General features: G+C 32.7%; 3 protein-coding genes across 7 annotated transcripts; 2 read left to right on the forward strand and 1 right to left on the reverse strand.

The window, feature by feature from the left end:
- Nucleotides 1-1,100: 1,100 nt before the first annotated feature.
- LOC136230145 (uncharacterized) lies at nucleotides 1,101-7,844 on the forward strand. Of its 2 annotated transcripts, none has more exons than XM_066019090.1 (11): nucleotides 1,101-1,239; nucleotides 1,564-1,697; nucleotides 3,034-3,115; nucleotides 4,250-4,320; nucleotides 4,450-4,551; nucleotides 4,663-4,752; nucleotides 5,656-5,730; nucleotides 5,810-5,842; nucleotides 5,957-6,037; nucleotides 7,228-7,287; nucleotides 7,374-7,844. In XM_066019090.1, exons 1-11 carry the CDS (start codon nucleotides 1,185-1,187, stop codon nucleotides 7,530-7,532), a joined length of 942 nt encoding a protein of 313 aa, XP_065875162.1. In that variant the 5' UTR covers nucleotides 1,101-1,184; the 3' UTR covers nucleotides 7,533-7,844. The 2 variants fall into 2 exon arrangements, with proteins under 2 accessions (XP_065875162.1, XP_065875163.1); XM_066019091.1 differs by having other exon boundaries at nucleotides 1,122-1,233.
- A 1,346-nt stretch (nucleotides 7,845-9,190) lies between these two features.
- Nucleotides 9,191-10,907, forward strand: LOC136228864 (eukaryotic translation initiation factor 1A). Of its 3 annotated transcripts, none has more exons than XM_066017354.1 (2): nucleotides 9,191-9,348; nucleotides 10,263-10,907. In XM_066017354.1, the coding sequence occupies exon 2, from the start codon at nucleotides 10,284-10,286 to the stop codon at nucleotides 10,719-10,721; it is 438 nt and encodes a 145-aa protein (XP_065873426.1). In that variant the 5' UTR covers nucleotides 9,191-9,348; nucleotides 10,263-10,283; the 3' UTR covers nucleotides 10,722-10,907. The 3 variants fall into 3 exon arrangements, with proteins under 3 accessions (XP_065873426.1, XP_065873427.1, XP_065873428.1); XM_066017355.1 differs by having other exon boundaries at nucleotides 9,302-9,424; XM_066017356.1 differs by lacking the exon at nucleotides 9,191-9,348 and adding an exon at nucleotides 9,517-10,106.
- A 445-nt stretch (nucleotides 10,908-11,352) lies between these two features.
- LOC136228863 (protein IQ-DOMAIN 33) lies at nucleotides 11,353-14,212 on the reverse strand. Of its 2 annotated transcripts, XM_066017352.1 has the most exons (8): nucleotides 14,073-14,211; nucleotides 13,578-13,988; nucleotides 13,144-13,316; nucleotides 12,786-13,067; nucleotides 12,466-12,672; nucleotides 12,266-12,379; nucleotides 11,732-12,172; nucleotides 11,353-11,639 (listed from the first exon to the last, which is right to left on the reverse strand). In XM_066017352.1, exons 3-8 carry the CDS (start codon nucleotides 13,210-13,212, stop codon nucleotides 11,562-11,564), a joined length of 1,191 nt encoding a protein of 396 aa, XP_065873424.1. In that variant the 5' UTR covers nucleotides 13,213-13,316; nucleotides 13,578-13,988; nucleotides 14,073-14,211; the 3' UTR covers nucleotides 11,353-11,561. The 2 variants fall into 2 exon arrangements, with proteins under 2 accessions (XP_065873424.1, XP_065873425.1); XM_066017353.1 differs by having other exon boundaries at nucleotides 11,737-12,172; nucleotides 13,144-13,988; nucleotides 14,073-14,212.
- Nucleotides 14,213-16,084: the final 1,872 nt, after the last annotated feature.

Consider the following 16,084-nt stretch of genomic DNA (forward strand, 5'->3'; position numbering starts at 1 on the left):
TAATTATTTTTGAAATTTTATTAGTTATTTTGATTTTAGATTTTAATATTTGAATTATGAGTTTTTAATAAGTAATAAATGAGACATTTTAATAAATTTTTATGAATAATAAATGCTATTGAGGATCGGGCGTTATATAAATGGATAATTTAATATGGTTTACAGGTATTAAATACTACTACATCCGTTTCATATTACATGACTTTCTAGAGATTCTTTTTTGTTTCATATTACATGTCATTTTATATGATCAGTACACATTAAGTCATATTTTTTCTGCTATAAAAGACGGGTTTACGGAAATTAATTAGAATAATAGACTTATTATAAAATAAATAAATATTCGAATCAATAAATAAATGGCAACAATATTTTTTTCCAATATCCTTAATTTCTATACAACTCTCTAAAAAGATATGTAATATGAAACGGAGGGAATATTAAGAACCCAATATTACATTTAAACACTTAAAATTTAGTCCTTAATTTTCAATTTTACTCTGTAAGAAAAGTTGAAAACAAACTAACTTTTAAATTCAAAGGCATAAAATTAATTATTAAAAGTACATACACTATTAAGGTAAAAAGTATCATTAGGCACTTGATCTTTCATTTGGATACATTAAATCCTTGATCATTTATTTTTGGTCTTATTAAACTATTGATGACCAAAAAAAGTAATTTTATACATAAAATTCGGTTAACAGATTGTTATTCATTGTATCTGCATTTGAAATTTGTATTTTTTTACTGCTTATAAGCAGTTTTGGATGTATAATGTGGTTGTAGGAAAACTGTAAAAACTTTAATTTAAACTGTAAAAAATATTTTTTTATAATTCCAAATACATATGAAATTAATAACGTATTTTTAATAAAATTAGATATTCATAACTTACTAATTTGGTCATAAAGGGCTTAATGAGATCAAAAATAAATGATCAGAGACTTAACGTATCCAAATAAAAAATTAAGGGATTAATGAATCAAAAAATGAAAGATGAGTATTAATCCCAGTAGAAATTGAAAAATCCACTCCGCTGCAATTGGTGAAAACTCAGGGAAAGTGAAAAAGTAAAAAAGGAAAATCGAAAAAGCTAAGAAAAATAGAAGAGGAAAGAAAGAAAGACAAATACTCCGTCGTCGACACGGAAGACTCGGCCCAAATCAGGCAGGCAGCAATTCATGGCTCTGCAGACTGGCGTCTCCACCTCCAAGGTTCTCATCCTCGCTGGTGCAGGTCTCTCTTTTTCGCTTCATTTTCTTATTTTCACTGCTCATCACCTCCTCTTTTAACCTCTTCCCAATTGCTCTGATTCTCCGTTGTTTGATCTATCGCCTTAGCTGCAACTGCAAATTATTTCAACTCAACTCAATCCAATATCCTATCCTATGATTTTCTTGCAGTTCTCTGTACTTCAATTCATTTAATTTTCTGTTTTTCAGTTGTGTGTGTTGATATGTATTTGCCAAATGAATTATGTATCCTTTATTATGGGCCATAATGTTTGTGGCTTTGATGATTGGAATTCGTTTAACTCTGTGTTTCATGATGTTCTTAAAGGTTTGACTGGTTCAATTATTTTGAGAAATGGACGGTTGTCTGAACTCGTTGCTCAGCTTCAAGAATTACTTAAGGGTGTTGATGAAGTTGAGCTTGCACCCTACAAATATGATAGCGCACTTCTTGCTGCTCAGGTTTTCTTTTCTTCTTCCTTTGCCTTTCTCTTCTTCTTGAATTTGGTAGTCCCGTTGATTGAATTTTCCTTTATGATGAGAAACAGAAGATTACTTATTCAATTAAAATATTTTCCTTCCTGGGGAAATTAGAACGCAGAGGGGAATTCTATCTCTTTTTCGTACATTAGGAGAAACTTTGTTGACATACAACCTAATCTAGGTTCCATTGTCACATTTAGAGTTTTTAATTTAACATATGAAAGCTGTTATGGATTGCTATTTTGTACTGACATAGTTCTAATATAATACTAGGGAGCTTGTATGTTTCAATTTAATTGCTTATGATGACAAACATAGCATGGGCAGTAGTGGCATCATAAAATTTGAAGAATGAGCAGTTAGACTTTTCATTTTTGATTGAAAATGTTGAACAGTGAAGTTCATTGGAAATATGACAGCCATGAAGGTTATTATAAAAATTTGTTGGGAAGATAATACTTGAAGTGCATGTGCTTTATTTTTGAATGGATTTTAAAATCTGAAATTTTTACTTCTAAATGAAGAGACCATTGTTCTAATAAAGTATGCAAGCAGTAACTTTGGAACAATACACGAGGCAATTTTGAAAGAACAATCCCAGCTTGATGGGCATATGAGTTCCCATGCAGCTACGAAGCGGGATAACTGCTTAATTATTTCATCAAAATGATATTGTACATGTTCTCATGAAATTGACAGTTTGGATTTTCATTTAATAATATAGATCTGTAGACCATAAACCCATAACCTCGATCTCTAACACTGCAATTAATATGAGGAAATCATTATCTTGGTAAATGGTAAATGCACTTGAATACAAGACCTTTCTCCATGCATGCACTAGATATTATAAGATTTGAAGTTCATAGCACTTTAATAGAATTTCACAACACTAGAAATAATCAATAAAGGTGGTTTGCTTCTTTCTTTGTGTAGAACTTTTGTTTTTTCCACTGCTTCCTTTAAAGTTTGATCTCTAAGAAGTATCTGAAAAAGACCAGTAACACCAAATGCATTTCTTGGTTAGATTATGTTGACTATCAAATATCTCTGCCATCTGATAAGGTTTTGAGGCCTGTTAGCATTATTGATTTGCATTAAAACTACTTCCTGGGGCTTTATGTGTCCTCTAACCAACATTCTTTTGGGAACATTGGCTTCAAAAAGCATCTTTTTGAAAATGGACAAATTTTTATATTGTTAAAGTCTTATTCAACCCCTATTTTCTAATTAAATACTAAAAATGTTTAAATTCTTATTTATCTTCATAGAAATTGTATACTGTGGTCAGTTTTTATTTGTGTTGTTGCCTCAGATTCGCCAATTGGCACAAGAGATTAAGGACTTGACATTATCCAATCCCGTGACAATCTTTAATGGGAATCCTTCTACTAGTGGTGAGTGTACCATAATTTTGTATAATAATATAGACTCTAAGTACTGTACTCGTGTTATATCCTTCAATTGTTTTGGTTTTGGGTTCCTTTCATTCAAAACTATGTAGTTCCTGTTTTGGGATCATTTAGTTAATACTTTCATGCAAATAATGAACCAGTTAATTCTCATTTTTCTGGTAAGTCTACAATTTATGACAAGGTCCTACAACAGCCAAATTGCCTAGTGGTCCTCATTGGTTAAACCTAGGGCTCCAATAAACATTCATTACTTCTTTTTACTCTTCCAGCAAATCTATTTGGTTAGTGTAGAAGATAATAATAAAAGCTATTCTTGGGCCTTGTCTATTAGCTTAAGCTTTTGGGTCAAATAGTTCAATGACATGGTATCAAAGCCTCTTAGACCAAATGGTCGAGGGTTCAATTCCTGGTAACTTCATTTGTTAAATGGAATTTCAACACACGGTAAGTTGGCCCTGTATTGGACACGCTTCAAGCCCAAGGGAAATCCACGTAAAAGGGTGTGTCGAAGATAATAATAAAAACTATTCTTGAGCTTTATCTATCAGCTTTAGCTCTTGATAAATTGTATCCTTGACAGTTAGCTTTGAGAATGTATTTTGGATGCTTATTCATCAAGACTAAGTTGGTCCTTGCCATTGAGATACAAAGTAGTGCATTAGAAGAACGGCAAAATAATAGGAGATTTTGTTGTCCCTTACATAATTGCCCTCATTCTAGTAGGAAAAAAATAGATGAGACCTGTTCATTGGCTTAGAATCACTGAAGAAATAAACAAAAATCTAAAACTTTTATGATCAACCAATGGAAAGAAGAAAATTGATCATAATTCTGTAACTGCAAAATCTAAATCTAGTGATATTGTTACCTACTTGATGTTCTAAATTGAAGCCATAACAGGGATTAACTAAATTAATGTCTTAGCAAAAAGTTAACAATTTCGATTTCCTTGAATAATTTTCTCTTGATGCTTTACTGCACTCAAATTCACTATGTTTGGGATTTGTTAGAAGTTCATAATTTTCTTGAATGAGAGACTGCATCATAAAATAATTTGCTTTTTAGATAATGGAGTAAAAACATACAAAAGGCTTACACTTTTTCATGTCTGAACAGGGAGTTTTGCATCTTATCTGGTGCCAGCTGCTGCACTTGGAGCAATGGGATATTGTTACATGTGGTGGAAGGCAAGATTCTAATGACTGAAAGTGAATTTTTTGCACTTTGTAACTGCTATATATTTTGTACTTCCAAGTTTATGGCTTCTTCTAGCTGATTGTGGTTGTATTACATAACCAGTTTCTTTTCTACCACAGGGCTTGTCAATTTCTGATGTAATGTTCGTGACGAAGCAAAATATGGCAAATGCTGTAGCAACTGTGTCTAAGCAATTGGAGAATGTATCAGAGACACTGTCTGTAAGTCAGACGGCTTGGTCTGTTGCATAATCTTTGCTTACTCAGATAGTACCTCTTTTCATTTTCATGGTTTGAGGCCCTTAACACTGTATTGTCTATTAATTTTCTCAGTCAACAAAGAGACATCTGACGAAGAGGCTGGAAAACTTGGATTGGAAGATGGAGGAGCAGTTAGACATATCGAATCTCATTTCAAATAATGTATAGGGCACTTTTCTCTTGATACATACTCTTTGTGTGTGAGTGTCAAATGCATGCATGTACATACTATATCTTTTCTATGCAGCTGCTGACCACTTGAAAACACTCAATTGCTTGTACCAAATTTGCCAAAATAATAGAAGTTATTATCAACATAAAATAAGTACTGCCACAATGGCTCTTTTTTTTTTTGTCGGCGTGTTGTGGTTTTGGGGGGGTGGGGGGTGTGGAAAATCATTGAATCAGTTACTGTGAGCAGGCAAGTCCTGCCTTTTATGGAAGGGGTTCACATCCCTTAGCTACTGAATAGACTTCAGACATGGATACTCTCATTGTCATTGGGCCTATTAGAAGTCATTGCAAATGTTCTGGGAACATGGATACTGCTATCTTTTTGTTTTGTCTGCTTCTGCAGATTATTATCAAAAAATAAACTTAGAGAGAGACATGTAGCAAACAGTGAACAAACAGTTATAATCGTTTAGTTTCTTATTTATTTCTAAAATTTGGCAATTCTGAAAAAACTGCATTAAGGAGACTCAAGCTAATCATAATCTAGATTGCAAAATGTCTCAGGGTACACAACTATCAACAACAACTTCATGTAAGGTGGATAGAACCATATTTAGATATCCTTCCCCATCATCATTTTTAGTTGGACAATAGGTAAGTAACAGCCTCCACAATAGGATCTGTAACTGAATATGGATCTCTTGCTGTTTCTGATGATCTAAAACACACATGATACTCCAAATCATCTGTTTTATATGCCTTTAAAATGAAAAATATGCACACTCGTCCATGAATATGTATATGTGAGGGAGAAGGGAGATTTAGCTGGAAACTTCTTAACATGTATTGACTCAACCATACTACTAATATGCAAATATTTCTTGCATGCAGGTAGACGATATGAAAACAAACCTTTCCCAAATTGGATTTGATGTTGAAACAATCCATCAAATGATATCTGGGCTGGTGAGATACAAATACCAATAAATTTCTATTGTACTATGAGTTTCAGTATATTGTTCTGATTTCTTAATTAACTATGCAGGAAGGCAAGCTTGAGCTTCTGGAAAGCAAACAGGTCTTTTTTTTTATTATTCTTTTAACTTGTCTGTATGGTTTCTTTCTAACAATATGTTGTAGCTTATAAGAGTTCTATAGCATTGATATCTTCATTTCTCCCCACATCATGCAGGATGCAACAAACTCTGGCCTCTGGTATCTATGTCAGTTTGCTGGAGGCTTTAAAGATGAGCCCGGTGCAAAAGTTTACCAGGTCAGATATTACATCTATAATCTCTAGAAAATGTATGACAAATAGCCCAATGGAAGATTGCTTGATGCCAAAGGCTAAGATGGGTTGATGATTTGAGTGCGTGTTGTGTGGGATGTGACTAAATTGAATAATAATAATCATAAAAGAATTCAATAGAACGACTTGTAGTATATAAACATGCTATACTGTGAAATTGTAATGATCAATAAAATTTGAATACAATCTGGGTGTTCTCGATTTGGCATGTTTAATAAACATAATTTCATAACCATTGGTAAATCTCACTTTTTTTTGGAAGAGTAAATTTCAATTTTTAATTCATGGGGAGCCCGTTATTTCTAGAGAGGAGATTGAACTGTGCAATTATTTGACTATTAAAGTCCAGGGATAACTCTTTCTTTAGAAATATATTGATTATAAGTATGCATTTTTCTTTTTTTTTTTTAGTTTTATCAGTCATTAGGCCCAAAATATGTGAAATGGATCGTAGTTTGATAGAAACAGAAACAGAAGACAGAACAAACAGAGAAAATAAAGAATTTGTATTGATAAACTTAGTTGAAATTGACAGAAAAGGAAAGATAAAATGAGCTGAGAAAGATCTCAAACTCCTACAGGATATAAATTCCCTTTCTGCTTAAAGACCAGAACCAAAAACACAAATGATGCTTACTAACATAATTCCTCGTAATCCCTCATTCACACTCTACTCCTCTGTCTCTATATATACTACCTAAAGCACACTCTCTCTTATAACTAACTCTCACTAGGCTCCAAATCACATATCCTTAATTCCCCTATTACCCTTTATTATTACTATTAGCATATTCTCTATCATAATTTGGATGGGTTATTGGCACATTTGTGGTAAAATTCCAAACAACTTTCTTGTTTGTGCCGGTTTGGAAACTATTTTTAAGTTTATGCTATTTTAGGTAGCAAACGCCAGTCTGGCAGGCATTTGACAAGAATGCTGTTCAAAATGGCGTTCTTGTCGGATATTCCCTGACATGGAGGGCAGGACGCCAATGAAACTAGCGTTTTAATAATGACAAGAACGACAGAGATTATATTCAAATTTTGTTAATCATGGACTATGATAAATTTGTGATCTTTCTGGTCTGTGGTGGTAGGATCAGCACACTCATAAGTGGCGAAAAATTCAGTATTTTCTCTCTGGTTTTTGTCAGGAACTAGGAACTAAACTAGCAAACCATTCAGCAGTGGAATACGAGAATGCTTCTCTCAAGGTATGTGGAAGCGACGCGACTCATTTTGTGGAATGTAATCCCATGTCTGTTATATGATAGAGGTTCCATAATGTTATTTATTTCAGGGCCTTCGATTTATTGCTGATGTTAAAGAGTTAGTTTCAGTTGAGAAAACAAGAGAACAAGTGGAAAAAAATGAACCTGGTGAAAAAATAAAAAGCATGAAAACAAGAATACAGAGGTCCTATCCAGTTGGTCTATCTTTGACTCGGGACTTAATATGATGGATGTGGCCTGGAACTGCATGTAAGTAGTACTATTTCCAGACATTGTTTTTGTTGGTCATCCTCAACAAGATTTGACTCAGTTCATCATTCAAAAATGTTGATTCATATCACTATGCCGTCGGTAGAGTTTATGAAAAGGCTGCAAAGTTTAGTCTGGTGTAACTTGTAAGGGCCTGTCAGCATTACCTTAAAACAAGGAAACAACCAATTTGATCTGTGCAAACAAAATAGGATTTACTTTATGAGTTATTATATATTCTTTTTTTGTGAATAACAACCTGACCTTTTCAAAAAGTGAGAATTATGTTAGTGGAGAATTTTTTATCATTATAAACTTGTGAAGGTAGAATTCTTGAGAGACGTGTGATGAAAAGAAACAGAATAATTTGGGATGCTCCTTGCTAGTGCTAACAAGGATACATATTTTCATTTTCATGTCTTTCACATCTTGCTTCCTGTTGTATTTGAAGAAAAATAATAATATCAGGTATCAAAATAGTATTACTCTTTACTTAAATCAACCCAACTTTAATGAGTGATGTTTATTTCAGTTGGTTCTCTTTTTTGTTTGATTTCTCAAGGATTTGTGCTTGTTTGGTAATAAAAAAAGGAACAATGTTGCATTTAGGTGTGAGATTGGCGACATTTACCTCATTGAAGGACAAGTTCAAGCAACCTGTTTTTTTTTTTTTTTTTATTATCTAAAATTGTACTTAATGAACATAAATATAAGTCAATTGAGTCCTAAGCAAATGTATTCAACCCTAAAATATCCTTGAATGGTTCAATTCAATTTTGTATCTTTTTATTCTTATTCTGGTTTCGTTTCAAGAATCTACAATCCAAGATCAGTGTTCAGTTCTAGAGGAACTGAATTCCATTGCCACCGTGAGGAGAATTTAAAGAATGTTGTGTCTTGAATCCATTTAATGCTTTTTTTCATAGATGGTGCAATTTAGTAGGGCAGAATAGAGAAATTCAAAGAAAATAAACTTGTTAGAGAGTAGAGAGCTAAACGAACCATAGTATATGGAAGTGGTGGCAAGGAGATGCCACCTACTGCTAACTTGGCAGTACAAGGTAATGCCACTTGGTATTAAGAAGACATATATAAGACTTTATTACCTCAAGTTCATATAATTCAGTATTTTCAGAAAACAGAAAAATTATTAGAAAAATAAAAAAATGTAGATTAGTGATATTAACAAATATATTTTCAATTATAAAAAAAACAAAACATATTTATTTTGTAAATTTTTTTTATATAACATCACTGATAAAAAGAAAAACAAATGACTAGATACTTTTCAAGAAAAAATCTCAAAAAGACATAATTGATAATTTATTAAAGGGATAGGCAAAATATACTCAAAACGTCAACAACCTGGAATAATTTTACTCATATGTTATAAATTGCATAATTACACACTTACCAATTGCAAGTTAGAGTAATTTTATTTTTATTGTAAACTGGATCAATTTCCAATGATTTTTTTTTTTTTTGAAATGGATCAATTTCCAATGATTATGAATAAATCTTTGTTTTCATAAAAAAAATAAATAAAAAAAAAATCTCGTTCTTACACACTATGTCAGTGCGTCATGTTATCAATTGAATATCAAAGTAAAAGGAGAAGAAGGTGAAGCCCAAATATGGAGGAAGGGCCCAATAAGGGAAAAAGGAGGTGCACGTGAGCAGCGTCATCCTATTCCTTTTGGTTTGGTACAAAAAAGCTAGGGCTGGGAAGTTGCAGGATTACATTACTGGCTGATTTCTTCCTCCTGCTTTCGGTCCACGCCATTTCCCAATCGGGTATTTCTTCTTTTTATGCTTTCCTTTCCCTAATTTTCATCCAACGCCTTTTCCTCTATTTACCACGCAACTTTTGGTTAGTTTCAGTTTTGATTTTGCCTCTGCTTCTTTCTTCGGTTTCTTCATGAATCTGAATTTAATGTTTCTTTTCCTGTCTTTGTTAAATGTTTTTGTCGATATTGATTTTGCCTTTGTTCGTAATTCCTTTGGTTGGGAACTTTTTTTTTTTTTATTTCAATTGCTGATTCGTATTTGTTGTCTTGCTATATGTTAGAGAAATAAAAATTGAAAATCTCTTTCATGGATTTATCAGGGATTCTAATTTCGTTGTTTGTTGCTCAAAATGGATTTACCAGAATTTATGCTTTTAGGGTCTGCTTAGATGAAAATTTGGAAAGGTGAAATAATGAAGGGGAGGGGAGGTGAGGTGGAATTTCACCGATTTGGTGGGACTGAAAAAGAAGGTTCTTTAAACTCCCCAATTAACCTTCCCTTCCTAATAACCTTCTTCCCAAGCATAGTTAGATATCTAACTTCCATTATTTGACCTTCAATGACCTCCATCAAAGCAGATCCTTAGTGGATAGCTCCTTTTTTTTCCTCATTAGTTGAAATTGAACTTCCAAAATGCCAAAATTTTCTGGTTATTATTGTTGAAGTGAAAATTTGAATTTTTCATTTGTTTAGGCTTACACCTATAATTTATTGTTTATTTGTTTGATTTATTTTAGTTGAAAACTGAAGTAGAGGGTCTTGAGGTAAGTTTAAATTACCAATTGTTTTTTTGTTTATACATGCCTGTATATTTGGATTTTCATGTGCAGGAATTGTTTGGTTTGAATTAAATTAGGTTTTCAGTTATTAGCTCTACACTTGCTGCAACCTAATATGACTGATTTTCTGTTGGTGTGCAGAAGAGTTAACTTTAAGAAATCATGCCAAAGAACAAGGGAAAGGGAGGAAAAAATAGGAAGAGAGGAAAGAACGAAGCAGATGATGAGAAGCGCGAGCTTATCTTTAAGGAAGATGGACAAGAATATGCTCAAGTGCTTCGTATGCTTGGAAATGGGCGATGTGAAGCCATGTGTATTGATGGTACCAAGCGTCTATGTCACATTCGTGGAAAGATGCACAAGAAAGTTTGGATTGCAGGTGGTGATATAATATTAGTTGGGCTGCGTGATTATCAAGATGACAAGGCTGATGTTATCTTGAAGTACATGCCAGATGAAGCTAGGCTTCTGAAGGCTTATGGTGAACTTCCTGAGAACACGCGTCTCAATGAGGGTATTTCTAATAATCTTGATGAGGAGGATGATAGGCCAGAAGATGATTATGTTGAGTTCGAGGATGAAGACATCGACAAGATCTAGAGTCCAGGAACTGACTCTCCTTCTACCTTAATGATTAGTTATGCAGAGAGATACTTCATGAGTTAATGATGATATCTAAAGCCTAAAAGCGTTTGTGCTTTATAAATTAAATTTGAGATGTTAAACTGGTTTGATGTAATACTTGTTATCCGTTCAATCTTAATCGATCTCATGTTTTCTTGTTCTTGTGAAACCATTTTGATGGGTGATGCTATCACACTTGTTGGATTGCTCAGCCAATGTTTCCTTTTGTTGGTTTTCATTATTTTTTTGGTTTGGTTTGATTGGATGTTGATTTCAAAACATTTGCGGTGTACCAATTGAGCTGTGTCTAATTGGAGGTTTTGATGGTTTTCACCATTCAGATTTTTTGACCTTTGTTTTTAGATAAGTGGTAGTTCTGTAAGATAAGCAGAATGCCAAAGTAGTAATCATAATATCACTTGAATTTCTGTGTAATTATCAAAGGATGGCTGGAGCTTGATGCCAATTAGCTGGGAATGCTGTATGTCTAATTTTTTCCTTATTCCCTTCTTGTTGATGTTGGGTACATGGTTTTGCTTTGAATAAACAATGATATTGGTTAGCTGATTGCTGCTTTCAAAAACATAAGTTGATCATTGGTCGAGTGTATTACATTTTGGTGCAAATTATGATTCAAATTTTTGCAAATATTCAATAAGTTACATTTACACGAGAACTGATGATATCGTTTAAATCCATTACATTATTCATGAAACAGTCTGCAGGTAGTAAGAAATAGTATTCCCTTGGACTGATAGAAAATGCACACAAGATAATACACAGAACTAAAGCATTACTAAGGAGAATTCTTTGGCTCTATTTGTTGCTGTTTGATTGTTTTAGCCTGTTCTCTTCGTCTTGCTCACTCTCCTTTTGGCTCTCCTTCTTGATTTGCTGCTTAAGAGTCAACAAGGAACGGGTGAGCTGATTGTTATTTATCATGTTAATAGAAGTTAAACAACTAAAATTGCAGGTATTTAATCAACCTTACTATTCTCTTTGGGGCATTGGCAGCTAGGCACTGTTTTCCGCCTTGATATTGTTCTTGTGGACTTCAGCGGATTCTTATGAGTTTTTAGCTTATCGTTGTCCTTGGTTTCGGTCATTGAGATGCTATCAAATTGGGCAGAAACCTCATTAGATCCACAGCTCTCCTTTTCTTCTCCTGCATCAAAAAATTTCATCCTAGCTGCAACATTTTGATTTTGATTGCTGTTTGTGGGATCATATTGCTTGCTTGTACGGCTTTCAACTGAGCATTCTGGAAGTTTGTGATTGCTGTGAAGTGGATCAAATGGCTTGCTTGTACGACTTTCAACCGAGTATTCAGGAAGTCGAGTTGCCATCCACCTTTCTAGCCAGCTCCAACCCATGTTGGGTTCTGTACCATCAGATCTGGTTTGTTTTCTCCTTGAACAGATTCTTAGCTAACACATTGAATGAAGTAATAGTACTTGTACATTAGATGCTTGGAACTCAATTCTGCTTTCATCCGAGGAAATGTGTCTAATCTATCATACCTGTTGTGCGAAAGCATAAGCCAGTGCTCGTTCACGTCTGTTTGTTGCTTCCAGTCTGTTCTGAATTCTCATTTTTGATATATTGCTGCTAACTGTGCTATCGTCCCAGTCTTCCTGCAGTAATCTAGGTATAGTAAATCAAATACACTTCTGAATATGTAGTTTTTTAGAGTAGCCAAGGCTCGACAGTTTGCAGTTACCTTTATCTTTAAAACCTGTGTTTTGGATTTCTTCTGCATTTTGAGATGTGCAGCTAAATTTTCCTGTTTAACTGATAGGACTTCCACAGAATGTCCTGTCTGAACTTCCATTGATGTGCCCACTGAATCTCTACTTGGACTTTCAGTTCCCATATTAAGCTCCTGTGTCTCATCCTTAAGTTCTTTATCTTCCCTTCTACGTCTAGCCTGAAATTGAAGCACAAAACTGCCTTATTAAAACCGGAAGTCATATTACATGGAAAATATCTAACTGCAGAATGAGGGAAGAGAAGGCATTTGTTTCTCCAATTTGATCCGACCAGAAAGTTTCGGAATGCTGTCTGAATGACAGTTGCTGCATCTTCTTGCTGAAATAATCTGGAAGTTGAATTATGTTTTTCATTTGGCATACTGTCTTCAGTTTCTTCATATTCCGAGTCTCCTTTACTTGCAGCATCGTCTAGAATTGGCTGTGTAACGGTGGCCTCTGAGCTCTTGACTGAAGCTGAATCTTCCTCTGCGAGAACTGAATTAAACTCATCTCCACACAGGTATACTCTAACAGCACTCCACCTTTTCTTTTCGCTTGCGCTGCTTCTTGCCTGGATTGGTACAAATGAAAAGTTTAGTTAGAAATGAAAAAGAAACCACCATAGTTTCAAGAGATTCCTAACTTACATGGCTTTCATGAGTTCCGGAGCGATTCCGAGAGAAGACGCTCCGGACCAACTCTCCGGTGATACCCATTTCCAAACTTGAATCCAAAGCAAGATTGCTGAATTGGGTTTCTCCAGTTCACTTATATTGAAAACATATAGAGTACTGAGATTCCCTTTAATTATTACTGAAACCTGCAAATGACATGCTTCATTTAGTTATCTTAAGTACAATAATAAAAAAATGTCTAACTGGTGTGCCCTGATATATACTTTATAAGACATAGATATTATCTTATAATTGAGCACATGTTATCTTATATTAAAAGCAAAGAGTTACAGATACTTAGAGCTGGAATTTAGACATTAAATTTAAAAAATTAAACTGGAAAAAGTAAAAAATTAAATAGAAAGGAAACATGAATTTGGGCAGAGCATAATTTTATTGCTTTTTACATCCGCTTTTTGCACATGGGTTGTATCATATTGGCTAATATAAAGTTTGCTTGCTTCAGGAGCTAATGTCTATTCCATTTCCATTTCCATTCTGGTTTGTGCTTCTGCATTCAAGTGGCCCTCCCACCCAATATGGACCTGAAAAACATGACAATAGTTTTTGGAGACTTCTATGTATACGTATAACTGAACATTATGGTAAGAGACTGTTTGGTTTTGATGGTGTTTGTGTTTTAAGATTGTACGACCATATTCTTGTCGTTGACCTTTATACCCAGACCAGACCAGATGAAATTTTATGCAAACAAGCAAATGGGTAAAGTAGAAACAGATGCTTTCTTGCTGGTGATAAAAGGTAAAGATTGATCATCATCATCAGCTTGCTTGTTAAAGGCTAAAGCTTTGATCTTTCTACAAAAAAGAAGAAGGATACCTTACAAGTTAGTTGAATTAAAAAAATAATAATAATTGTTAAAAGTAAAGAAAAAAAGAAACCTTGAATGATGAGTCAAAGGGTGCGGTGGAATTGGCTCCATAATCCATCTGTCTGTCTGTATGAGAAAAATGATGAGTTTGATGGGTTGCAGCTTTTTAGTTTTCAGTCCAATTATTTAGTGTCTCTACCAATCTCATGCTCCACTTTCTTCTTTAATTTCTTTTTCCACTTCTTTTTTCATTATTGTTTTTTTAATATGAATAATTTTCTTTATCTTTACTTTGACCGTGAATCAATAATTTTAGTTTAATGTCCCTAGTTCTATTATTGTTAACTTTGTTTCTATTTCCAGTTAATCAGACTTTTATCTAAATAAGTGTGAGCTGATTGTAAAAAGAAATTCATTTTTAAAGATTGGGAACATAAAAAGCTATATTGCCAAGTCATGTAAATCTACACCTATCTTCCTATTAGAAGAAGATTTTACATTTTAAGTAAAATAATAAAATAAGGGTTAATTTCAAGTAAATGTTTTGTGGTTTTACGTTTTTGTAGATCGATACTTGTGTTTTTTTTTTATTATAAATTAAACCGTTTGGTTTGCAAAATTTTTATTTTTTTTATTGATTTTGTCAAATTTGACTGATAATGACATTAAAATGAACATTTTTAAGTATTAAATGATATTTTAAGCAATTTTAATTTTTCAATTTTTTTGAGGTTATTTAGGGGTTGCTTTTTATGAGAGAGAAAGTTAATGTTTAAAGAGAGAAAATTTCAAAATTATGATTTTGAAAAATAAAAAAATGTGGTTCTAAATATGATACTATACCATTTTAATTTTTGAAAATTTCAATTTAAGGTAATTATTGATCAAATTTGATAAAATCAATAAAAAATAAAAAATCTACAAACTACATGGTTCGGTTTGTAAAAAACAGATGATATGTAAAAATGTGAAATCACATTACATTTATTTGAAATCAATCCATAATTATTTATTAGAAGTACACAAGGAAGAAAGGAGAGATGTCATGATAAAGAACAATTTTAGCAATAGAACGTTTAGGTAATTCCTCTTGTATTTATAATTGTACAAATATACCTTGGTAAATGCAAATTATAACTTTTATTAATCTATTTTCCACTTTATTTAGTTTTGTTTGCTCTTCTAATTGTACAAATGAAAATAAAATCAGAAATAGGCATCCATTAACATTCTCAACTCAACTATACAAGTAACAAATTTTTAAGCTGAAAATATTTTTGTAATGATTAGAAATAGTTTCAAGTCTTAAACAGGAAATCATTATGTGAAAAATACTATTTTTTTCTTTAAAATAAAACCATTATTTTGTTTAATTGTAATATATACTATTTAAAAAAAAGTTTGATTGGAATATAGAACATGAGTTGAAAATTATAAGTGGTTGGAAAATAATTTATTGTACAGTTGTTTATATATATACTACAATACGTATATAAGAGAACAGAATAACATATTTTGTGAAGTTAATCATAACTCTGTATGTGAATTGTGAGATGAAGTTGTGTATTTTTTAATAATTTTTTTTGCAATTCATATAGATATGGTAAAACTTCAGATATTGATTTTATAATTGTTTTTTAAGCATGGTAATGCATGTTTTTATTTATACTCAAATATATAAATAGTCTATGTTTAACCTATTATATTAGTCAATCCATATATATTTTAAAGTCCTTTTAAGTTTTACTTTAAACATATGAAACTGCAAAATTATCATTTGTTATTGTTGGACTATTTATTTATGGCTTAATACTTCTCCCGCCCCCTTAACTTGTCCAAATTAGTCATTTTACCCCTCCAATTCATCGAATGTTCTATTTACCTCCTTAACTCCATAAAAATGCTATTTCTCACCCCCATTAACTTGTCCAAATTTGTCATTTTACCCATTCTCAACTCATCGAATATCCTATTTACCTCATTAACTCTATAAAAGTGGTATTTCTCACCATTTATGATCCTATTTACTTTCTTAACTCCATAAAAATGGTATTTCTTATTCTTTTATAGTAGTAAAAAAAG

This window comes from Euphorbia lathyris, chromosome 5, assembly GCF_963576675.1.
Source record: "Euphorbia lathyris chromosome 5, ddEupLath1.1, whole genome shotgun sequence".
Classification (NCBI taxonomy): Eukaryota; Viridiplantae; Streptophyta; class Magnoliopsida; order Malpighiales; family Euphorbiaceae; genus Euphorbia; species Euphorbia lathyris.